This window comes from Lampetra planeri, chromosome 43 (assembly GCF_965212315.1).
Source record: "Lampetra planeri chromosome 43, kcLamPlan1.2.h2, whole genome shotgun sequence".
NCBI classification, from domain to species: Eukaryota; Metazoa; Chordata; class Hyperoartia; order Petromyzontiformes; family Petromyzontidae; genus Lampetra; species Lampetra planeri.
In genome coordinates this window covers 7,617,144-7,641,715 of record NC_136149.1, presented here as the reverse complement: position 1 = coordinate 7,641,715, position 24,572 = coordinate 7,617,144, and the positions used below count along the sequence as shown (strand labels likewise).

The 24,572-nt window shown below is 50.9% G+C and overlaps 2 protein-coding genes, 1 long non-coding RNA gene and 2 other non-coding genes across 6 annotated transcripts; 3 read left to right on the top strand and 2 right to left on the bottom strand.

Annotated features, from left to right (window-relative positions):
* Positions 1 to 37: 37 nt before the first annotated feature.
* LOC144732685 (uncharacterized) lies at positions 38 to 3,913 on the bottom strand. 2 transcript variants are annotated; one of them, XR_013588222.1, is made up of 3 exons: positions 1,246 to 3,913; positions 361 to 566; positions 38 to 214 (listed from the first exon to the last, which is right to left on the bottom strand). It is a non-coding gene; the product is annotated as an uncharacterized LOC144732685 (long non-coding RNA). The 2 variants fall into 2 exon arrangements; XR_013588223.1 differs by having other exon boundaries at positions 3,711 to 3,816.
* Positions 3,914 to 4,433: 520 nt separating this feature from the next.
* Positions 4,434 to 4,616, top strand: LOC144732733 (U2 spliceosomal RNA). The gene has a single exon (XR_013588242.1). It is a non-coding gene; the product is annotated as a U2 spliceosomal RNA (small nuclear RNA).
* Positions 4,617 to 5,046: 430 nt separating this feature from the next.
* Positions 5,047 to 13,833, bottom strand: LOC144732684 (ubiquitin carboxyl-terminal hydrolase 36-like). Its single transcript, XM_078614254.1, has 11 exons — positions 11,858 to 13,833; positions 10,973 to 11,178; positions 10,716 to 10,826; positions 10,472 to 10,574; positions 10,192 to 10,259; positions 9,395 to 9,465; positions 8,958 to 9,031; positions 8,718 to 8,823; positions 7,974 to 8,117; positions 7,395 to 7,495; positions 5,047 to 6,764 (listed from the first exon to the last, which is right to left on the bottom strand). Exons 3-11 carry the CDS (start codon positions 10,804 to 10,806, stop codon positions 6,647 to 6,649), a joined length of 876 nt encoding a protein of 291 aa, XP_078470380.1. The 5' UTR covers positions 10,807 to 10,826; positions 10,973 to 11,178; positions 11,858 to 13,833; the 3' UTR covers positions 5,047 to 6,646.
* Positions 13,834 to 15,039: 1,206 nt separating this feature from the next.
* Positions 15,040 to 15,230, top strand: LOC144732729 (U2 spliceosomal RNA). Its single transcript, XR_013588238.1, has one exon. It is a non-coding gene; the product is annotated as a U2 spliceosomal RNA (small nuclear RNA).
* A 1,598-nt stretch (positions 15,231 to 16,828) lies between these two features.
* LOC144732683 (RING-box protein 2-like) lies at positions 16,829 to 21,122 on the top strand. Its single transcript, XM_078614253.1, has 3 exons — positions 16,829 to 17,075; positions 18,041 to 18,088; positions 19,101 to 21,122. Exons 1-3 carry the CDS (start codon positions 16,865 to 16,867, stop codon positions 19,217 to 19,219), a joined length of 378 nt encoding a protein of 125 aa, XP_078470379.1. The 5' UTR covers positions 16,829 to 16,864; the 3' UTR covers positions 19,220 to 21,122.
* The last annotated feature ends 3,450 nt before the right edge of the window (positions 21,123 to 24,572 follow it).

Here is a 24,572-nt window from a genome sequence, read left to right as displayed (position 1 = left end):
ACAAGGTTACGAGGAAAAAGTTTTACTAATGCCCCACTCTGCCACCCGATGAATAGGTTCTCAATTCAATGTGCACAATTGTGTTGTATTGGACGGAACTCACGTTTGAGGTTTTGGACGATTTCCAAGGGCTTGATGACCTTGCCCTTGGAGCTGAATGTTGCAATGGTGTGCCTCTCCAGTATGCACATCATACAAAATCCATTCTCTGTACCTGTCAAGTGAGGCAGAGGTGGCACATGCTGTCAGTACAACGCCAATCACACAGCTCAGCTGTAGGTGCAGCACACAGCCAGGAAATCTTCACAAAACACAATTATTTTCAGCTCTTAGGTATTTCAAAGTGTTTTGGGAACTCACATCTTCCTGAGTGGTGTGTGGAGATCAGGTAGTTTGCCAGGGGTGATGTGTAAGTAAGGCACTGCAGGTTGGCATTGAGGAAACAGGTGTTCCCCAGTTCCCCATGTTGTCAAGGCCAGCACCCTCGCATACGTTCCACTGCCACGTGAGGCTCAAGATTTCCCCCAATTCCGGCGCAAGTCATGGAGCTCCATTATGGTTCTTATCTGCGCACAAAACACATACGGACTGTTAACACTCGAGGCACTCCGAAGACTGGCTCGAAAGTTGTGTGGTAAAGCCATAATTTGTGTCATCATTGTTTTAGCGGTGCTCTTAATTAACCCTTTCACAACCATGTATTTTTCAACTCTAGGTGAGCCTGCAGTGAGCTGTTTTTGACGTCATTTTCTGTAAACGTGGTAAGGGTAACAATATTCAACGGATAGGGCAAGAACCTGGTACTTGTCCGATATTTTCACTTTTCATGTTGCCACTAAATGAAGGATTATGGAAGGGCGGTGATGTATCCCGTAATCCTCGTTGATTTTCATCCATAAATGGATCCTCATGCCTTCGTGTCACTTTTGCCAACTCCATGAAACATAAGTATATAACAACGTACATTGTGCAAAAATCTGACAGACTTTTATCTAAAACTCATCCCTACTATAGAGTAAGCCTATGAAATTGCAGTTTCACTACGATGACGTGTTTTTGTTCACGGTTTCTGAATACAGTGCCAAATGGCCGAAACGTCAATTACCCAGCAGTGAAGTTATAATATCTAAGAGTTAACACCTTTTTTGGGATAAAGTAATGTTAAAAGAACTTGGAAAAAGAGACCATGAGAGTGAATTCCAAAGTCAAGCTAGTGGTCACAGAGTCACTTTGGTACAAGCTTACCTTCCACAGCAATCTCATCTGACACAGGACGGGCAGCTAGCTTCTGGGAGGTAGGCCTGATGATGGCAGGCGCTGTGGATGGAATGGCACCCTTCTGTCTAATATCCTGCGTGCCCCCAAGAGTGGAATGCTGGCCGCCCCTCCGTCTGGCAGCTTGGCCACCCCGGCGTCTTTGTCTGATCCCTTGACCAGCAGCCTGACCACTCCCGCTTCCTGGACTGTCCCGGTCGCTTGTAGTTTGGCAGCCCTTGCATTCGGCAGCCTTGTTGCTGGCAGCACGAACATCTTGGTGGCTTGCCACTGGGCTCGCTTTATCCCCTTCAGCTGGGCTCGGCTCCCGATCTACCACTGTGATTGGCCCATGGTCTGCCTCCCGGTTTGAACCGCTGTCCGCTATTGGGTTGGGCCCATGGCTACCCATCTGACTTGCCTCTTGGCTTGCCATGGGGCTCGGCTCACTGCTAGCCTCAGGGATAGCCACCAGGCTCGCCGTACAGCTTGTGACAAGGCTCATCTCACGGCTAGCCACGAGGCTAATCTCACAGTTCCATACTGGGTCCACCTTGCGGCTTGCCTCCGGGCCCATCTCATGCCTAGCCACCGAGCTAATCTTACAGTTTTCTACCGTGCTCGCCTCAAGACTTGCCATCTCTGTCCATTCTTGGCTAGCCACCAGGCTCATCTCACGGTTATCCACTGCATCCACCTCGCGGCTTGCCTCCGGGCCCATCTCATGGTTAGCCTCCGATTTTGCCTCAAGACTTGCCACCTCGGTCTCCTCATGGCTTGCCACTGGGCTCGTCTCATGACTTTTCACAGAGCTCGGAACACAGCAGCCTGGCTCATAAACCTCATCATCTGAAACACTGTGTAAGCAACAGAAGATGTTCTTGAGATGCTTAATGAAGCCCTTTTTCCTGGCCTTCGACATTGTGGCGATGTGGTTGAAAAGGATAAAAAAAAAGCGTCCAAAAATGTGTCCTTCTCAAGATGATGATGACTGACTTTGATTTGTTGAAAAACTTGCAAACAGAAAACCCATATAGCAAGGACAGAACACGTCTGACCCTCAGGGCGCCAGATTAGCAACTTAGTTTGTGAGGGGGATGTGACATCACAGTGATGTAACAGTGCACTGGAGTCACGTGGTGTCCCATGTGTCCGTGATGATGTAATGGTGACGTCACAGTGATGTAACAGTGCACTGAGGTCACATGATTCCACCTGCCTGTGCAACAAGGACCCTCAATCAACGTTGATGTATCTGTAACTGAACGAATGTTAATGATTAATGGTTTTTTAAATTAATTTATCTCAAGCTAACTTTGTTTCAGTTTATATTGATTTATGAGTGTGTCCTTTTCCATTCATTGTCTCACGATGTTGTATTACATTGAGATGATTGTTGTACTTAATGCTCTTGCATTTCTCATTTTGGTGACTCAAGTCACTCTTGCAAATGACACCATCCTTGTCTCTAAGCAAAATAAAATTGAAAGTCTTCAAATCGGTTCACTTAATGTAACAATCCCCGCAGCACTGGTGTAATAACGTCGTCTACATTTGACTACCCAGCCACTGCCTCTCCTCTCCAGGCTTAACTGAACTCCAACTACCATTTGACCCCTTTGTATCTATTATATCTCATTACTGAGTTTAAGTGCCCCAGCCGAAAGCCACGAGCTGTAGGGGCGGGGCTCTGTCCACTCAGTGGCGCTGTTAAGGTTCACACATTCAGCATCATGAGTCTCATCTCTGCAGTTCTCCGTTGTGGTGCCACCTCCCTATATCATGTAGCCTCTCCATTTCTTCATTCACGAGGATTGTGTTTCACTGCACAAAAACTATACCGGCGGCCTTTTTACAAGATTTGACGGGAACGGCCATCTTGGTAAGGGTAATGCAAGGAGCCCGTTGAACCCAAGAAGTCCCAGTAACGAGGCACGAATGGCCATATTCGTAAGGGGAAACAAGGCTCCTGAGGATAATAGGCACGGGCATCTTGGATAGGGCAGTTCAACGGGCGCAAGCACCAAGGGAACTAAGTAGAGCCATCTTGGTAAAGGAATGCGAGACCGAGGAGTGGATTGGCGGGAATCGCCATCTTGGCAAAGGAACGCGAGACCGAGTGGATTGGCGGAAATCGCCATCTTGGCAAAGGAACGCGAGACCGAGGAGTGAATTGGCGGGAATCGCCATATTGGCAAAGGAACGCGAGACCGAGGAGTGGCTTGTTAAGACTATACGGGGGATCTTTGTCTTTTTGTCTCTGTGTTGTAGAGAGCGATGGCACAGTGGTTACCGCAATTCGCTAACAACCCGGCAACCAGAGGCATATTCCACACGGCCAACATCGGCGACGAGTATTTAAACCGGTCCTCGGTCTCCCCTAGGTCGACTTGGCCTTAAGGCTACATGTGGTGTGTACAGTACTTGTATTTGTGCACCAATGAGCTCGCACCCACCTCACATCCATCCCCACGCGCTGCCTTTAAACGCCGCGTGTCTACGGGTGTCCCTCCTCGTCTTTACGTCCCCGTGTCCCTCAACCCCCCCCCTCGTCCTCCCAACAGCCTCCACCCCTCCACCATCATCATCATGAACAACAACAGCAGCAGTAGAAGCAGCAGCTGCAAGAAGCACCCACGCGTCGGATGTTGAGGGTCAAAGTTGTATCAATCGATCCATGGATCGAGTAATAATGTGACACTTCCCCTTCGTTTGATTGGCTAAAAGCAGCAAGATCGGCGATAACACGAGCGTCTGCGCAGGATGATAATAATTTGCTATAATTTTATATTTTCTGAATAAAAATCAGCTATCCGAATTTTAATATATAATGTAAAACTGTATACAATGTCTGCACAGCACGATTTAGATTGTGTTAATCAAAAATATCCGTTTTGTATTTCATCACGGTACGACCCGTAGCGTACATTAGTTTTATGACGTATCCCCATAAGCCATTGCGCGGGATTCTAACATTGTGCTGTTCTTATACATTTTCGATTTAAAAAACCGGTTTTCATCGACAAAGATTAATATAAAGCTCTTTAGAATGTTCCCATGTTCCGTGTATTGGCTGTGTTTCATATGAAATAACTGTTTTGTGATAATCATGGTTTCAACCCATAGCGTATAGGGAGCTTACATGGGTATGTGTACCCCACCACCGACAGCTTACAGTTATCGCTTCTCGGCCTTTTGGCTAAGATCAAGTGTAGTATCTGTTCTTATCAGTTTAATATCTGATACGTACCACATTGTGGTACCTTATATTAAATTGATTTTTGGGACAGGGAGATGGCTTGCTCCGTCCACTCCGCGCATCAACCCGGTATTGCAGTACCTCCGGGAATGGTGCACCTCCCCGCTTGGGGAGGGAAAATATCAAACGAATGACAGAGGTGTGTGTGCTGCTCGTTTCGCACAGAGGATGCGGCCTTACTGATGTCGAGATGGAAACGAATGTCTTCTTGGTTCTTTCGGTATAGTCACGTAGAAGGAAATAATAAAAATAAAACAATCAAATAATTCTCACGATGTTTCGGCCACAACGCAAGTAGCCGTCCTCAGGTGAACAAACAGGTCTGTCGAGAAGACAGCGTCTGAATGTGTCCTGTTTGTATTGCGTCTGAATGACTTGTCGCGCTAGTCTGGCCTCACCCCATGGATTTTCCACGTTTGTCCTGTATTGTCCTGACTCCACTGTGACCTCTTTCGGTAGCCTGCGAAATGTGCATCAAGGATTCGCATTCATGAGTATACCCCTGGAGTTGAATCGCGACACACAAGGTATAATTCAATAGCATACGATTTTTACTTTCATAATTTTCAGCATTTGACCGCATCTCAAGATGTTCTACCTGTAGTGTAAATCGAATGATTAAAAAAAACGATTTCAATCATAGTACGCACAGGACTTTACAGACTTATCTTGGCGTTGTAATCATATAAAATCGGACACCCGACGAAATCACTGATCAGATATTTGACGCCTATATATTGTGTTGTGGATCGTTAATCGAGGTCAATTGTATCGATGCCGCTCAGCCGATCCGGCGCCCAGCTCAATGTCCTTATTTATACGAATACTTGCTATAATCACCCACTAATGTCTGTCCTTAACGCTCTTGACGTGGAGTGACGTCACGAGCGATGCACAGACATTCTTGGCTCATTATAGTAGGTAATAATGGGGGGGGACCATTTGGAGGACGTCACCAGCTCATGATTATTAATTAGGGGGGCTGTTCGATTTTGAGTGACGTCACCTGCTCCTGATTATTATTGGAGGGGTGGCGGGGTGTCCATTTGGAGGACGTCACCTGCTCATGAATAGTCGACGTTGAGTGACGCCACGAGCGTTAAGGACATTCCTGGGTGATTATAGTAGGACGGGTATATTGCAGTAAATCTGAAACTTGCAAGCGAAAATCAGACCGCGACGTCATATTCATTGCATCCATTTGTGTGCAATTTATTTTATTAAAAGGTTATAATCCGTTATTCATCATGGCGTCCTTTTTACTTCTTTGTCTCAACAACGTTACGGAGATCGCGTGACGTGACGTTTCTGCCTCTGTAGTGAGGGTTGTAAGTTGACGCCTAGGAGGGGGGAGGAGGCGGCTCGCCCCCCCCATGTGGAGTGACGTCACCTGCTCATGATTATTAATGAGAGGAGGGTCCATGTGGAGGACGTCACCTGTTCATGATTATTAATGAGGGGGGCTGCTCAACGTGGAGTGACGTCACGCTGGTGTTTACACAGGGAACCAGGTACTCATTTGAGGCTGAATCGACCTAGGGGATGCCCAGAACCCCATGGACCCTCATCCCCACCTATTTTGAGTGCCCCGGTGGCTAGATGTTAACTACCTCGCCCGGTATGCAGGAGGTCATGGATTCGATCCCGACCCTAATGCTTTCTGTATATTTGGAGTTTGCGTGTCTCTGTGGTGCCACAGCGACGGGGCCGCTCTGCCGAGCCAGGGAGCCGCCCGGCTTCCACCACCGCACTGCCCCCCATCACCCCCCCCCACATAAGCACGCACCCGCACCCACGTAGGGCCTCGTGGTCGGGTCACCTACCCTGAGTTTTCACCCGAGGGCCCCCTCGGGGGGTTACCCCACGGTTTCTCAGGGCCAGGGAATTGGACAGGACCCTTCCCAAGCCAAGTAACACTGCGGCGCCGTGGGTGGATTTGAGATCGCACGACCACGGCGAGCTCAGAGAGCCCCGCAGTTAGAAACGCATACAAACACAAACACGGGTCAGCAGGGCAGATAGCTGGGATCAGGACCCGGGGCGACTGATTGGTCGAAAGGTCAAAGGCCGGCGGGATCGCAAAAGAGCGGGAAATCGTGGCTGCGGCATCACACATGGCTTTGTGATCATCCATTAGTGATGACGGTTGATCGCCGGGGTCAGGGGTCGTCGCTGCCACCTCTTTTGATGCCATTTCCCATTGCCGTCGTTGATTTGACTGCACACGGGTATGGCCTTCATCTCTGGGCACCTGCACATAGCACATGGAACGACCGCTACGTGAGTTTCATTGGCCCAAAGGGCAACCTGGTGAACTTCCCGTGAGTTCAACAGAGATCGAGCCTTAAAAGCAAAGGTGGAAGGCAACATGCCCAACTTATGTAAAAATTATAATGATAACGATGTGGCTCTGAAATTCTTCTAGATTTGAAGCTTTCGTGACTGCAAGGAATCATCTTCTTAGGTTTTTTCGGTAAAGTCACGTAGAAAGTAAAATAAAATAAAAACAAAAATCACGACGTTTCGGAGGCAACACAAGTCTCCGTCATCAGGTGGGACCGTCACAGCCAGATTAGCTGTATCAAATGAGGCAATGATTCAAGATGTAATCCCTTAAAAGCGAGTTGAGGGGGGAGGGAGAGGGAGGGGGGAGCTCATCAGACTATGGTAGCCAATGAAAGGAACGTATCGGGAGGGAGGGGGGGGCGAGGCCAAAAGGGTGGGCGATGGACGTGGAAGCGCTTGTGCGTAATTCTTGCTCATGCCACTGCTGGCAGAAAATCCTCGAGGAGACAAACTCTGGATGGTATTTGGTCTACTCTTCCACATTGACCACACTTGTTGTGGCCATACCCACAAATACAACTCGTAGGTAACTCACCTGATGTAGAAGAGGATGTATGCCTGTTTCTCGATGACCACCCTGGTGTCGACCGGCGTCACCAAGTCGTCGTCCATTCGGAACCATCTCCCATCGCAGATCTGTATGCAAACAACATCGAAGATTAATTACAACGATTATCCAATTGCACCTGAACTCCCCATATATTCGTAAAATGGCACATCAGGAACAGAGGTGACCCTCTTATTCCACCTATTATTGTGTTGTCCCATAAGTTGAGTAATCGAACCGATAATCCATAAAATAATTTATTACATTTGAAAATTGAAATCCTGGTTGGGACTTCACTTGGTCCATCATCTATCCAGGGTCAATTAAGTAACTACACATTTTTGTTGAAGTGATCAGTGGTTGTTCTATGCATACGCTCTCCCTCGGTCACAGGAAAGGGGAATTTTCACCACTGGCTCAGGCCTATAAATGGGAGATTAGCACCACCTCATGGCTCACAGGAGCAGGAATCGTTTTGGGTTTTTTTCACTGCATCGAATTATTTAAAGGATATACGCGTACGGATGATTGGCGTGTGTTTGTGTGATAATAAATGCAGTACATCACCTTGTTGTAACAGTAGTAATGTCCCTCTGTGCTGCATTTCCCAGAGTGCACAAGGACCGAGTATAACCTGTACACTACAGGGTCTGCGTCCTCCTGCTGCAACATGAATGGCCGCACGTCCAGGTGCTGTGGGTACGGGCAATCCTGCAGTGGTGAGGGAGGAAGCAGTGATGCAGAAACAGAGATGGTGTTAGGCGGGGAAGAGGAGAAGAATGATGCAGTGTCGAGTTTAGTTTTTTATTCTCATTTTTGTTCTGCTATTTTTTTTACTTTACCAGGTAATGCTGACTGAGCTATATAGCTCTTTTTCAGGAGCGATCTAGCCACAAATGATAGCTCAATGAAGTGGCTTATCACGTGAATAATTATAGCAGCCAAATACTCTAGCAGCAACCCCGGAGAAAAATCCACGTGACCACAGGGAGAACATGTAAACTCCAAATATACAGGCATTAGGATCAGGATCAAACCTACGACCTCCAGTATGCTAGGGGAGGTAGTTAACATTTCGCTACCATAATGCCCAGTTTAGGTAGATTAACCAGGTGGGAGCTCAAGAGACCGTGAAAAGTCACATTTGCACGAGTGATCTGGGTTACTACCGTGGCAAAATAAATAACGCGAAATAAATCACAGAAATTACTCAAAAAGGAAGTAGCTCAAAAACAAGCCATGAGAAAATGGAGCAAATACAGCCACATTTTTGAAGAAATAAAAAACCCATGGATATTAACCAAACATTACCCGATTGATCTTGTTTCCAAACAGGTCATATCGCCTGATGGAGAGGGCCAAGACGTTCGGGAGATGAAGGCTCATCCTCTTCGTGGCCTTCACCTTGCAACTGCACCTGCGCACCAAAAAGCATCAGCGTCAGTTTAAGGACCAAGATGCTCGCGTAAGCACACAGTGCAAAACTGTACAAATACGTTGGCGTTACAAAGTAGACAGACTCGCGTAACATTGACGTGGTGCCATACTCACCTTTGGCAAGTGTATTCATCCAGTGTCTCTGCCTTGGTAAAATCTAAAAAAGCAGCCAGCAGATCTGGAGAATTCTGTCAAAAAGAACGATGTGAAGGCAAATGAGTGCTTGGAATGAACACTGGAAACAACTTTTGTAGCCGTTAGAACAGTGAGTCCTTATGTTGTACTGGCTGTGGTGTGACATAAGAGGACAGTGTCTTTAGGTGACAGGAATTAAGGTGCTCCCAATTTTCAGATTCATCCGATGTACAGCATTCCAGACGATCAGCAAACGTAATGTGTTTGAGTGACAGTACTAGTGTAATGTACATGATCTGAAAAAGATCAAAAGTGTTGCTTGAGAATGAGAAAATAATTAATCCCAACTTTTAAATCCAAAACCCATCACGAGTAAAAATACCATTTAAGTAAATCAAGACCTCCTCGTTTCTTACGTTGATGTGAAGACTGATGTCCAGGCAGTTTTCGAATCTGTCCGAGGTGGAGGAACACTGCGTGCACTCCACTGTGAAACACAAGTAAACCCACGCGCACACATTCACACGTGCAATTAGAGGAGGTTAGCATTCTGATTAGAAGACTCGAATAAAATGAAGTTACATGTTCCCTAGTCAAACTCACAATCATTCCCCAGGCATCACCCACTCAGACACAACCACATGTGATATTGACTCACATTCTAAGTAATTTCCTGCTCAAATGGGCATTGAGATGGTGCTCATCTGCTCGTTATAAACCTGAGGCAGTGGTAAAATGTCCTCACTCCTCATTCATATGGCAAGGGGGAGTCTGTTAATAGGACAACCACTGTTGACTTCCCCACAACGTGGTACTCAATTTAGTGACCCCGGATTGATGATGTGGCAAGTCAACCCCCAATCTGGATTGAAGCTTACAGCCTTCCAATTGTGAGCTGCTGGCTCTCCCACTGAGCCACGTGGTAATTTCAAGTTAAATGCTGTCAAATAATTACGTACATGCATGCAAGTTGATGTTAAGCTTTAATACTTGTGTTTGTATCTTATCAAATGGGTTGTTGTGTCTGTGTGCTTGTGCATTTTTCTATTGTGCGGGGAGTGGAAATTTAGTGGTTAGCGCACTGCACTTCAAACCCGGCAAACTGAGTTCGATCCTCGCTCGCGGCTAAAATGATTTTTAAACATCAGAACCTTGGCTTCTCGGTGCGATCGCTACTTGCAGCGATGATGTTGCACATGGAGCTGGCACCCACCTGTCGATCTCAGCTGCCCTGTGAAGATCTGGTGAACCACCGAGGTCTTCTCCACATGTTCTTCCGGCCTGCACGTGGAAATGAACAACATCACACATACGGTAACTTACAGATGCATCATCTTTACCAAGTGTGCACATGGGAGAGTTATTCCTTTTTGTTTTAACCCCTATGTCACCTTGCAGCCAAGCACTTATTTAAAGATGATTCTGCATAACTTTGTTGTCAATTTTTGGTAACACAGGTTGGGAACCAGTGGCCTAGGACGTGCACTACTTACTTGTGGTGGTTGATTGGGCAGGAGAGGTGGAGAGCTTCTACGATGCAGCAGAAGAACTCATGCACGTCCTCCTGTTTGCCAAACTGCAGATGTTTGGCGATCCCTGTGGGTAAATGGATGGAGGTCATAAGCGGGTTGGACACAAGGTTACGAGGAAAAAGTTTTACTAATGCCCCACTCTGCCACCCGATGAATAGGTTCTCAATTCAATGTGCACAATTGTGTTGTATTGGACGGAACTCACGTTTGAGGTTTTGGACGATTTCCAAGGGCTTGATGACCTTGCCCTTGGAGCTGAATGTTGCAATGGTGTGCCTCTCCAGTATGCACATCATACAAAATCCATTCTCTGTACCTGTGAAGTGAGGCAGAGGTGGCACATGCTGTCAGTACAACGCCAATCACACAGCTCAGCTGTAGGTGCAGCACACAGCCAGGAAATCTTCACAAAACACAATTATTTTCAGCTCTTAGGTATTTCAAAGTGTTTTGGGAACTCACATCTTCCTGAGTGGTGTGTGGAGATCAGGTAGTTTGCCAGGGGTGATGTGTAAGTAAGGCACTGCAGGTTGGCATTGAGGAAACAGGTGTTCCCCAGTTCCCCATGTTCTCAAGGCCAGCACCCTCGCATACGTTCCACTGCCACGTGAGGCTCAAGATTTCCCCCAATTCCGGCGCAAGTCATGGAGCTCCATTATGGTTCTTATCTGCGCACAAAACACATACGGACTGTTAACACTCGAGGCACTCCGAAGACTGGCTCGAAAGTTGTGTGGTAAAGCCATAATTTGTGTCATCATTGTTTTAGCGGTGCTCTTAATTAACCCTTTCACAACCATGTATTTTTCAACTCTAGGTGAGCCTGCAGTGAGCTGTTTTTGACGTCATTTTCTGTAAACGTGGTAAGGGTAACAATATTCAACGGATAGGGCAAGAACCTGGTACTTGTCCGATATTTTCACTTTTCATGTTGCCACTAAATGAAGGATTATGGAAGGGCGGTGATGTATCCCGTAATCCTCGTTGATTTTCATCCATAAATGGATCCTCATGCCTTCGTGTCACTTTTGTCAACTCCATGAAACATAAGTATATAACAACGTACATTGTGCAAAAATCTGACAGACTTTTATCTAAAACTCATCCCTACTATTATGTAAGCCTATGAAATTGCAGTTTCACTACGATGACGTGTTTTTGTTCACGGTTTCTGAATACAGTGCCAAATGGCCGAAACGTCAATTACCCAGCAGTGAAGTTATAATATCTAAGAGTTAACACCTTTTTTGGGATAAAGTAATGTTAAAAGAACTTGGAAAAAGAGACCATGAGAGTGAATTCCAAAGTCAAGCTAGTGGTCACAGAGTCACTTTGGTACAAGCTTACCTTCCACAGCAATCTCATCTGACACAGGACGGGCAGCTAGCTTCTGGGAGGTAGGCCTGATGATGGCAGGCGCTGTGGATGGAATGGCACCCTTCTGTCTAATATCCTGCGTGCCCCCAAGAGTGGAATGCTGGCCGCCCCTCCGTCTGGCAGCTTGGCCACCCCGGCGTCTTCGTCTGATCCCTTGACCAGCAGCCTGACCACTCCCGCTTCCTGGACTGTCCCGGTCGCTTGTAGTTTGGCAGCCCTTGCATTCGGCAGCCTTGTTGCTGGCAGCACGAACATCTTGGTGGCTTGCCACTGGGCTTGCTTTATCCCCTTCAGCTGGGCTCGGCTCCCGATCTACCACTGTGATTGGCCCATGGTCTGCCTCCCGGTTTGAACCGCTGTCCGCTATTGGGTTGGGCCCATGGCTACCCATCTGACTTGCCTCTTGGCTTGCCATGGGGCTCGGCTCACTGCTAGCCTCAGGGATAGCCACCAGGCTCGCCGTACAGCTTGTGACAAGGCTCATCTCACGGCTAGCCACGAGGCTAATCTCACAGTTCCATACTGGGTCCACCTTGCGGCTTGCCTCCGGGCCCATCTCATGCCTAGCCACCGAGCTAATCTTACAGTTTTCTACCGTGCTCGCCTCAAGACTTGCCATCTCTGTCCATTCTTGGCTAGCCACCAGGCTCATCTCACGGTTATCCACTGCATCCACCTCGCGGCTTGCCTCCGGGCCCATCTCATGGTTAGCCTCCGATTTTGCCTCAAGACTTGCCACCTCGGTCTCCTCATGGCTTGCCACTGGGCTCGTCTCATGACTTTTCACAGAGCTCGGAACACAGCAGCCTGGCTCATAAACCTCATCATCTGAAACACTGTGTAAGCAACAGAAGATGTTCTTGAGATGCTTAATGAAGCCCTTTTTCCTGGCCTTCGACATTGTGGCGATGTGGTTGAAAAGGATAAAAAAAAGCGTCCAAAAATGTGTCCTTCTCAAGATGATGATGACTGACTTTGATTTGTTGAAAAACTTGCAAACAGAAAACCCATATAGCAAGGACAGAACACGTCTGACCCTCAGGGCGCCAGATTAGCAACTTAGTTTGTGAGGGGGATGTGACATCACAGTGATGTAACAGTGCACTGGAGTCACGTGGTGTCCCATGTGTTCGTGATGATGTAATGGTGACGTCACAGTGATGTAACAGTGCACTGAGGTCACATGATTCCACCTGCCTGTGCAACAAGGACCCTCAATCAACGTTGATGTATCTGTAACTGAACGAATGTTAATGATTAATGGTTTTTTAAATTAATTTATCTCAAGCTAACTTTGTTTCAGTTTATATTGATTTATGAGTGTGTCCTTTTCCATTCATTGTCTCACGATGTTGTATTACATTGAGATGATTGTTGTACTTAATGCTCTTGCATTTCTCATTTTGGTGACTCAAGTCACTCTTGCAAATGACACCATCCTTGTCTCTAAGCAAAATAAAATTGAAAGTCTTCAAATCGGTTCACTTAATGTAACAATCCCCGCAGCACTGGTGTAATAACGTCGTCTACATTTGACTACCCAGCCACTGCCTCTCCTCTCCAGGCTTAACTGAACTCCAACTACCATTTGACCCCTTTGTATCTATTATATCTCATTACTGAGTTTAAGTGCCCCAGCCGAAAGCCACGAGCTGTAGGGGCGGGGCTCTGTCCACTCAGTGGCGCTGTTAACGTTCACACATTCAGCATCATGAGTCTCATCTCTGCAGTTCTCCGTTGTGGTGCCACCTCCCTATATCATGTAGCCTCTCCATTTCTTCATTCACGAGGATTGTGTTTCACTGCACAAAAACTATACCGGCGGCCTTTTTACAAGATTTGACGGGAACGGCCATCTTGGTAAGGGTAATGCAAGGAGCCCGTTGAACCCAAGAAGTCCCAGTAACGAGGCACGAATGGCCATATTCGTAAGGGGAAACAAGGCTCCTTAGGATAATAGGCACGGGCATCTTGGATAGGGCAGTTCAACGGGCCGCAGCACCAAGGGAACTAAGTAGAGCCATCTTGGTAAAGGAATGCGAGTCCGAGTGAATTTGCGGGAATCGCCATCTTGGCAAAGGAACGCGAGACCGAGGAGTGGATTGGCGGGAATCGCCATCTTGGCAAAGGAACGCGAGACCGAAGAGTGGATTGGCGGGAATCGCCATCTTGGCAAAGGAACGCGAGACCGAGGAGTGGCTTGTTAAGACTATACGGGGGATCTTTGTCTTTTTGTCTCTGTGTTGTAGAGAGCGGTGGCACAGTGGTTACCGCAATTCGCTAACAACCCGGCAACCAGAGGCATATTCCACACGGCCAACATCGGCGACGAGTATTTAAACCGGTCCTCGGTCTCCCCTAGGTCGACTTGGCCTTAAGGCTACATGTGGTGTGTACAGTACTTGTATTTGTGCACCAATGAGCTCGCACTCACATCCATCCCCACGCGCTGCCTTTAAACGCCGCGTGTCTACGGGTGTCCCTCCTCGTCTTTACGTCCCCGTGTCCCTCAACCCCCCCCCTCGTCCTCCCAACAGCCTCCACCCCTCCACCATCATCATCATGAACAACAACAGCAGCAGTAGAAGCAGCAGCTGCAAGAAGCACCCACGCGTCGGATGTTGAGGGTCAAAGTTGTATCAATCGATCCATGGATCGAGTAATAATGTGACACTTCCCCTTCGTTTGATTGGCTAAAAGCAGCAAGATCGGCGATAACACGAGCGTCTGCGCAGGATGATAATAATTTGCTATAATTTTATATTTTCAGAATAAAAATCAGCTATCCGAATTTTAATATATAATGTAAAACTGTATACAATGTCTGCACAGCACGATTTAGATTGTGTTAATCTAAAATATCCGTTTTGTATTTCATCACGGTACGACCCGTAGCGTACATTAGTTTTATGACGTATCCCCATAAGCCATTGCGCGGGATTCTAACATTGTGCTGTTCTTATACATTTTCGATTTAAAAAACCGGTTTTCATCGACAAAGATTAATATAAAGCTCTTTAGAATGTTCCCATGTTCCGTGTATTGGCTGTGTTTTATATGAAATAACTGTTTTGTGATAATCATGGTTTCAACCCATAGCGTATAGGGAGATTACATGGGTATGTGTACCCCACCACCGACAGCTTACAGTTATCGCTTCTCGGCCTTTTGGCTAAGATCAAGTGTAGTATCTGTTCTTATCAGTTTAATATCTGATACGTACCACATTGTGGTACCTTATATTAAATTGATTTTTGGGACAGGGAGATGGAATAGGGGCTTGCTCCGTCCACTCCGCGCATCAACCCGGTATTGCAGTACCTCCGGGAATGGTGCACCTCCCCGCTTGGGGAGGGAAAATGTTAATATAATGAAAGATCTTTCTTATGTTGTCGAGTACGATTCTAATCGTGTTTCCATGCATTACGAGTGTTGTGCTAAATTGTCATCGCCCTACTGTGGTATATACCCGAACCTGAATGCAGTCACGAAAGCTTCAAATCAAGATTGATACGCGAACCTGCCAGTACTGTACCATCATCTGGGAATAGGGGTTTCCCCTGTTATCTGGCAATAAAACAGATGTTAAATAAAATCTTGCCTTAAAGCTTTTGTAACTGCAGGAATTCATATTCTGTCGGTAAAGCCACGTAGATAAAAAAAAATATTTTCTAAATATCACGATGTTTTACTGCTCACCCCGAGCTTTCGTTACTCTTGATAGTTGCATTGTTTTTGTGCTGTACGCCTTTTGGCGTCCAGAGGACCAATCAGGATCAAAGGCAATGCATATGCTATCAGTGTGTTTTTGTTTGCATTTTCACCACAAGTATTGTGGTTAATGCTGACATGATTCCTTGTAAAAGGTTTCAGTTTGGTGTTTGAACAACTTAACACCTGTTTTGTTGCCAGATAAAAGGGGAAAAACCTATCCTCACAATAAACACGTTTTTTGTACCTGTCCAAAATGCCCCATCATTAGCACAGTGAAGCGTTTCAGTCACTTTTTTTTCTTTCGACCGATGCAAAAGTTTACACGGCACGTGCCTCTTGCTCCCCCTGCTGGCCCCCTTTGCTAACCTCGACAGCCCCCGATAACCCCCTTCTACTCCTCATGCTTCACCCCCCTGCTCCCCCCACCATAGCTCCCGACACACTCTTTCCTCCCACCCACGAATTTTTGTCTCGATGCTGCCCACCTACACACACCCTACACACACCTACCCACCCTACACCCACCCGACACCCACCCTACACCCACCCGACACCCACCCTACACCCACCCACCCTACACCCACCCTACACACACCCACCCTACACACACCCACCCACCCTACACCCACCCTACACCCACCCATCCTACACCCACCCTACACACACACACCCACCCTACACACACCCTACACCCACCCACCCTACACCCACCTACACCCACCCACCCTACACCCACCCCCCATACGCTGTCTGCTGTCCTATTCTACTCTCTCAACACATTCGCAAATAACACTGAGAACGGTATAACATTATAAGTAAAAAAATTGGGGGGGGGGGGGGAGCTCAATAATGCATTTATTTTTTGCACGGCAAGTGAACTGTGACGTCACAGCTGTCACGTGTAGTGTAGCGGGTAGCGCGCGTTACGAACCCGGCGACACGAGTTCGATTCCCGCTCACGGCCACCACCGGTGACGATTATTTGAACCGGTCCTGGGCCTCCCCTAGGTCGACTCAGCCTCAAACGAGTAACTGGTGTGGTGTGTGAACATCGCCAACTGGGGAGACAAAGACGGCCGGGTGTGGTGAATAAATGAAACTGAAACACTCCGAGAGTGGAGTGTGGTGGGGGGGAGCGAGAAGAGACCGCCAACTACACAAACAAATCACGGACATTCTCCGCTGCCCTCCTCTCTACTGCCCCCTTGCTGCCCCGCGGCGTCTGTGCCGGCAACAGCAGCGGCAGCAGCAGCCAGGCGAGGGATGGCGGACGCGGAGGGTGACGAGGCCGAGGCGGCGGCGCCGCCGCCCGTGAGGGACCCGGGCCCCGCTGCGGGCCCCGCCGCGGGCCTCGTGGGCTCGCAGCGGGCCGGGCCCGAGCGAATGTTCTCCCTCAAGAAGTGGAACGCGGTGGCCATGTGGAGCTGGGACGTGGAGTGCGACACTTGCGCCATCTGCCGCGTCCAGGTCATGGGTGAGGAGCCTCTCGTGGGCCGCGCTCGCTGCTGCTGCTGCTACACCGCCCCCCCCCATCTCCTCCTCCACCATTCGCAGCTCTCTCCCCTTCGACTCGAACCCAGCCGCCGCTGCCGAACCTCTCCTCGCTCCTCTTCCCCTCGCTCCTCTCGCGCTCCATTCCCTTCGGCACCACCCCCCGCGCGCCGAGCCCCCAGCTCGGATCCCCGTTCCTGGCGGCCCCCCCGGGTCGCCAGGAACGGATCGTCGCCTCCCCACAACCCCCCCCCCACCCAGCTCGCCGTTTACTCCTCCTCATCACCCCCATCTCCCCCCCCCCTGGCCCCCCCGCCCCCCCCGCCCCCCCCTCGTCCCGATCTCCCCCCCCTCTCTCTGAGCCCCTGGGGGGGGGGGGTCGGGGGGTCCCCCCCCCCCCTTCATCAGCCGGCTTCTCCCCGGGCCTCTCGCGGAACTTTAATCGAGAAGCGCCACCGGCCTCGGCTGGGAGACGCCAGCGAGGAGCGGTGGGACGCGGTGACGTGCAGGGCGCTTCAACACAATGTCGTGTGCTGCCTCTAGGGTCTGGAGAGGAGCGGTGGGACCAGGTGACGTGCAGGGCGCTTCAACACAATGTCGTGTGCTGCCTCTAGGGTCTGGAGAGGAGCGGTGGGACGAGGTGACGTGCAGGGCGCTTCAGCACAATGTCGTGTACTGCCTCTAGGTTCTGGAGACCACCTGGAGAAGATTCCAGGCACGCGTTGACAATGGTGGCGAACAAGTGGAGAGAGACTCTTTGACTTTTTGAAACTATTAACATCACATTTGTTGTCATGTTCAAGTGTATTATCCATTATTCTATTCACTAAAAACGATAGTCCCATGTAAGTGTTAATATTTTTTTGAAGCACCCTGAAGCATTCTCCTTGTCTCCCCGAATGCATTGACCCCGAGGTTTGTCCCACGCACCCCCCCCTTCTCCCACAGACGCGTGCTTGCGGTGCCAAGCGGAGAGCAAGCAGGAGGACTGCGTGGGTAAGAGCCGAACACCGCCGCCACCACCCTGGGGCTAGCCGCGTCGACACAATCTGGTGGGGGGCCGGGGGTCGGGGGACCGATGGCCCCGCGGGGTCTGGCCACAATCCGCGTCGACACAATCTGGTGGGGGGCCGGGGGTCGGGGGACCGATGGCCCCGCGGGGTCTGGCCACAATCCGCGTCGACACAATCTGGTGGGGGGCCGGGGGACCGATGGCCCCGCGGGGTCTGGCCACGCTCCGCGTCGTACCCCGCACCCATCGGACACGGCGGGATAATTTTTTGTTTTTCATTTTTTTGTCGGACCCGGCAAAACAGATGTCGCTAATTTTAGCTCGTCCGAGTCGCTGTTCCTTGGCCGGTTGTACCGGGGGAACCTCTCTGGCGCGGGTTCGACTTGCCCCTCGTGGCTCGTCACGGTTACCGGACAACGCGACGAGATTGTGCGACGCGCGGCGCGTTTCAGATTCGCTTCTGCGGCCGTCTGGAACGCTCCTCCTGCCGATATTATGAAGCCACCGGAGCTATGCACTTTTAAATGATTCTAGATTGATAACTGGTTTCTTCAGGATGGCTTTTTGTGTCTTAGTTTGTTGTCCATCCCCCACACCTCTGATTAGCGCGGTTGGCTACGTACGGTGCGGAAGAAGTTCGACATACATGCATGTGTCACCCATAATACGGGTTTTTTTTGTTTGTTAGATTGCGTAAAGATATAAATGTGTCGTTAAACCTGACACAGCCAATTAGTAAGGTTTGTTACGTAAACAGAACATGACAATTCGTTACTAGTGTTGGAGAGCAAAGCCACAACATTTACAATCTGAGTACGACGTTTCGTACATGCAGTTGCTGACCACATGTCGGTGAGGAGTGTGCCAAGGCTACGCCCCCACACCCACCGTGCATTGCGGCCTCTTAAGCGTGACGTGTGTGCAGGACATAACGCGAGCCCGTGGTGCACGCTCACACTGCCCTCTCCTCTCTCCTCCTCTCTCCCTCCCGCGCAGTGGTGTGGGGCGAGTGCAACCACTCGTTCCACAACTGCTGCATGTCGCTCTGGGTCAAGCAGAACAACCGCTGTCCGCTGTGCCAGCAAGACTGGGTGGTGCAGAGAATAGGCAAATGATGCCCCCGGGCATCGTCGCCACGCGTGGACGCGAGGACGAGCAGGAGGAGGACGAGCAGGAGCCGCCCCCACCCCGACACGGAGATTGTGCGCCGTGCTCGTGGGTAGGGCTCCAAGGCGTTGGGGGGGGGGGGGGAATCTCTCAGGCCATCGCGGAGTTGAAGAATAAACCGGAAGGAGCGATCGCCGGTGGCGCGTGAGCCGTGGCGCGTGGGTACGTTTGGGAGTGTGGGTTGTGAATTTTACGGGCAGCCGTCTGCATGCTCCACGTGTTGGCACGCCGCTTGCTGCATACGGGTGGGGGGGGGGGTCAAGGAGTGTGTGCGCCGGCTCCCCTCGCTCCGCTTACTCGGCCCCGTGGATTTGTCTCGTTAGAGCGCGTGCAGTGGCTTCGCAGGGCCGTGCGCGGGATGTCTCTCCGTAGAACCACTGCTCGCTGTCGGTGAATTTGTCAGCGCGGTGTGGGGGGCTGTCTTAGGGAGTAAAGCGTAATGGCACGCTGCGCACTGGCACGACTCGTAGATTAACATCGATTCTCGTTCCAGCGATGCGTGCAACGGCATTACGTGCGTGCCAATCGATTACTTACAATTTACGCAATTTATAGGAAAATGTTGCATTTAGGCTGTGGTAGTGAAACTTGTTTTTTTTTACAAATGTGACAAAAATAGAATGAGACACGGCACAAAAGAGACAAAAGAGACGAGGTTATTTTTATTGCGATCTCAAATTGTAAGCATCGAACCGCACGCACGCCCGCTGTTCACCCGGTTTCCTGGGCGGCTGCCGACGCCTCCACCACTCGGCAAGGTGGGCGTGCGCGCTGTTGGGCCGCTCTCCAGATTCCTTCGCCGGTTCAGTGCTTTGCGGCAACAGCGCTCACCTCAACAGACCCCGTCAATACAAGTTATTCTCGACTCTCTGCGGCCTTCCCTTTGCCCGCACGCAGTCCTGTACCTTGGGTGGTGGGCACTTACAAACGAGGCCGAGCCATTCTCGGCGGTCTCCTTACGGGACCCTGTCTTAATCTCTCGCCTAAATTACTAAACATGTAAAAAATAAAACCGTCGGTGTAATCGGATTGGCGCGCTAAAACAAAGCTCCTCTCACCGTCGTTTGTTTCCACGTCACCCCCCCCCAACCCCCCCCCCACCCCGGGCTTAACGAGCATGGTGGAACAGAACCGTTGCAATTTCTACGTCCTCGAATCTGCCACAAGCCATTCCCCTGCATGAGAGTGGTTACGTGATGTGTGCAAGCAGCATACGCCTCGAGTGCGTCTGTGCATGTCTGGTTTTGTTTTCTGGGAGGTCGGTGGCCGAACAGAATCGCGATTGTCATGGCCAAGTGATTGCTGCCAATCCCACGGTTTTGTGCACAGTATTAGAGCGTGCGTTGTGTGTGAGCTTGTCGAGAAGCAATCTTGTAAAAAAAGAGGCTGTTACTACTGTGTAGGTTTCGCGGTTGTCCTGCGTATCTCTCCGAAGCGTCACCCTGTTGTACCGCGTGTCGATTGGCGCGACGTCCCGACGTTTCGCTGCACGTGCCGGGAGCTTCTTCGGCCCCTGACGCAATTCTGCGCACCTTGAGCGAAACGTCGGACATCGTGCCGGACAGCACGCGGTGACACTCGACAACGCCATCGGAGAGGTTAAACGGGCTGCCGTTTGCGCACGTTGGGACGCTTGTTGAGGGGTTTGCGTTTTTGTGACGAGCTGATGCGTTGTAATGCCGTCTGGGTGATTGGGGCTGGCTAGGAGAGGGGGCCGCCGTGAGGAAGCGCGATACAAGGGTGGATGCTCTTGGTCTGGGATGGATTCCGCGATTTTTCTGGAGCGTTTGTGAAGCTGCGTGTCACCGTGTGCAGATTATTTGCGTCGACGAAAATAAACGTTTAAGATGAGCTTCTGCCTCCTCCTCCCCCCCTGTGTCGGAGTCTCCCGTGTGGAGCGCGGAAATGGTTTCTTGTATGTGACCTGGCGAGCGAATCGGTCGGCGATCCGCATCCCAATCGCACCTCCCGATTCAGCACGGTTGGCTGCGTACAGTTCGAAATAAGTTGAACATACTTGCGTACCTACAACGTACTTCAATCAAACGCGGCGATTTACAGGAAAGGAAAAAGTGCGTGGCAATGATTATTGTCCGTCCACCGTTGCATGAAGGGCCTCCCGCGCCGTCACCAACGCTGCTTGTTTGACCTTGTGGATTGGTGAAGGGCGGAGGGAGCTCAGGCCGGTTCGGATCTCGCTAGGGGTCGGCACGGTTTGGCTCAAACCACCAAACCGCGGTTTGAACCGAACCAAATCGGTTTGGTTTGGCTCTGTTTGAACTGGTTCGGTTTGGTTTGGGGCTACGAAAACCGACTCGGTTTGGCTCGGACAGGGTGGAACCGGCTCAAACTAGTTTGGTTCAAGCCAACTTAAGAGGTTTGGTTTAGCTTAGTTTGGTTTGGTTTTGGTTTGGTTTGGTTCAGTCGTCGCTGGTTTGGTTTGGATTGCTCAATTTGAAACCAGTTTGAGTCGGTTCAAACCGTGCCGACCCCTAGATCTCGCCCATCGTGGAGTTTAGCCGTCACCGGAAATCGAATGCGAATGGAAACTGGCCGCGCGAATGGCGAACTTTCTGGAGGTTGAAGGGTAAAGGAATAAAAAAAAATAACATTTCGAAGTCTCTCTTGGTAAACAAGTGCAGCTATGCTACTGTCACCTAATATATTCTTCTTTAACTGATATGAGCTTTGGCAGTGTGTGTGTGTGTTTGTGAGAGATGTGTTCATCTCGCGCAATGTAAATTACAGGCTGCCAAAATGGGAGCTCCTGGCCATGACCCAGTTCTCCTCACCTGATAGGACCCTTGGTAGGATTGTCATCTGCAGCAGAGCCACGCTCCTATACAGTATTTATTGTTAGTGTGCGTGCGTGTTTGTCCTCGTCTGTCTTGCGAAGTGGTGAGCACACTGCGCTATGACCCCGACAACCTGTGTTCGATTTCCCACCACGGGTAACATTTGTGTCAAATATCTAAACCGATCCTGGGCTTATCCTGGGTGGTGCGGTGCACAAACATCAGCGCTGGGTTTGATACAAAAGGTTGGGTGTGGTGCTAACCGCACCATTGTCCGCTAACAGCACCTAAGGCCCACGTAGGCTACTGCGGGGGGGGGGGGGGACCATTGTCTTTGTGCCGGAGTGTCCTTGAATGCCGCACCGTGTGCTGCTTACGACGGCAGCGGCGGCGGCTCAAGGGTGGCGGAGACGCGGTGCCGTGCGTTTTTGGCGAGCGGCCGTGGCTAAGCGGATTTCGCAGGAGTCGGCCGCGTAATCTTCGGGGCCGCCGTCGCTGCCTGCAGCCCGGCGGGTCGCGCCGCCTCGGCACTTTTATCCCCGGCGCAACGACACGCCGAGCGGGGCGAGAGAGCCCACGCGAGCAGCTCGGACCGTGCAGAGGTGGACGTGCGTGTCGGCGCACGTTGCACATGCCTGCTCAACTCAGATGCGTGGGGGATTCATCATTACGTAATGTACACGCACAGCCATCATCTTGCCAAGCCACCGCTGGGTGTGAGGGCCTCCACACTCCACCGCCGTGCGAGTCGTGGGGTTGGGTTGACCCCGATTGGCCACGCTGGACGAGCTGTGGTCGCCCATCCAGGCCCTATCCAAGCTCACTCCTGCTTAGATAACGCACTTCGTGCAGCCCGTTACAATTGGGAGTGAACAGCGTCTAACCTTTCGCCGTGACTTCTCCTGCCCACCCACCTACAGCTCGAAACGAAGTCCTTTTCCGTGGCCCTTCAGGCTCTCGTGCAGGCCAGCCGGCGTCCCCGACGGCCATCGGCCCACCTGCCGCCATGGCCCCACTTGCCCTTGGGGAACACTCCCACGGTGGTGCACCCAGAAGCGCCGAGTCGGCTTGGTTTTACGAGACCGCAAGAGGCCAGAGATAGTCTCGCTCGCAAGAGTGACGGGGTGAGTCCGTGCGCACGGGGCTGGGAGGCAACGGACACGGGACGGGCTACGGAGTAGCGGCGTCGAAGCCGCGGCGAGTGGTAACGTTTGGCCGTGGGAGGCGACGGCGCTCCGCCGTTGGGCGCCTCCCTGAGGCTTCTCCTCGAGGTGGCTGACGGCTCGGAGTTCAGGGTGCCCAGATCCGGCTTGAGAATCCAGGCAGCTGCCTGTGTGATTCAACCGGGTCCTCGGGTACAGTGCGGTGACGGCCTCGGCCTGGTCACCAAAGACTGCGCAAAACAAACAAAAGCTAATCACGTTAAAGAAATAGCTTCTGCACTTAACTTGGTCGCATTCCGGTTCTGAAAATGAATTGAATGTGGTGTGGTGAACATCGCTCTCACGTGTCGTGCGGGTGGATAAGTGCTGCCCCCCTGTGTTCGGTGAACATTTTTGCTTGAAGGGATCTCGGAGGACACTCTGTGATATCCACTTCTTGGGGCCGTTCTCTAACGCGAAGGGTCGCACCGCACCGCGAGAGGTCCAAATGGATTCTTGGACTCGTGACGTGACGCCGATAGCACGTTTAGTTATATTTTATACATTTTAGTTTTAAGTACTCGGCCACTCGGATCCTCTTTAAACTCCTCTGTCGTGCGCCGATCTCTAGAAGACAACTCGGGATTCGATTGTCCCGGTTGAATTGGTGAACGTGCAAAGGGAAACGTCGATTGGGCATTGACGACCCGGTTTTTGTGATGAAAAGGGGAGAGCTCTGTTGTCCCCAGATTCTCCAAAGAGTCTCCAGCGGTGAGGAGGTCCCCCCGGGCCTCCTCCGGGGCCTTCACAAATCAGGGCCTCGCTTGGCAGTCCCAGAGCGTCGGCGGCAAATCGCAGCGCGCGGCGAGATAACGCCCGGTGACAGGGGAAACAATCAACCGCCGAGCTTGCGGCGCTCGCATAAACACAACCGTCGTCAGCCACGGCACAATCCACTGCCGGACGAAGGCCTCCGCAAGCCGTCGCCGTCCCTCCACGGTCCCGCGATGCACCGATCCACCCGGCGCTCCGGCGCACGAGCCGATTTCATCGCTCCGCTTAGAGCACTGCCGCTGGCGGCTCTGCGGCGTTACTTGCCCGGAGCAGCAACGCGGCGGCGGTTTGCATCGTGGGAGCGTGGCGCGCGCCCACGTGGCAGGGGAGATGACGCCCGCGGTTGAGGTGTCGGGGAGCGCTCGTCGTGGCCGTGCAGACACCGCCGTCACTGCCACTGTCACCGCCACCGCCACTTTCACCGTCACAATCGCGGGCCCTTAAGCCGTTTTTGTGCCGAGGCTTGCAAAGTTCCGTCTTAGGCTGTGCCGAGGAGATGGACTTAGAGCGGCGTGGCAAAGCGGGTATTA

What these genes read in the sequence shown, in the direction of transcription:
- LOC144732683 (XM_078614253.1), top strand. Translation starts at nt 16,865, where the DNA reads ATGGCGGACGCGGAGGGTGACGAGGCCGAGGCGGCGGCGCCGCCGCCC. An exon ending in CTGCCGCGTCCAGGTCATGG is followed by an intron (nt 17,076 to 18,040) that starts GTGAGGAGCCTC and finishes CTTCTCCCACAG; the next exon opens with ACGCGTGCTTGCGGTGCCAA. An exon ending in CAAGCAGGAGGACTGCGTGG is followed by an intron (nt 18,089 to 19,100) that starts GTAAGAGCCGAA and finishes CCTCCCGCGCAG; the next exon opens with TGGTGTGGGGCGAGTGCAAC.
- LOC144732684 (XM_078614254.1), bottom strand. Translation starts at nt 10,806, where the DNA reads ATGATGTGCATACTGGAGAGGCACACCATTGCAACATTCAGCTCCAAG. An exon ending in AATCGTCCAAAACCTCAAAC is followed by an intron (nt 10,575 to 10,715) that starts GTGAGTTCCGTC and finishes ATTTACCCACAG; the next exon opens with GGATCGCCAAACATCTGCAG. An exon ending in TGCCCAATCAACCACCACAA is followed by an intron (nt 10,260 to 10,471) that starts GTAAGTAGTGCA and finishes TTCCACGTGCAG; the next exon opens with GCCGGAAGAACATGTGGAGA.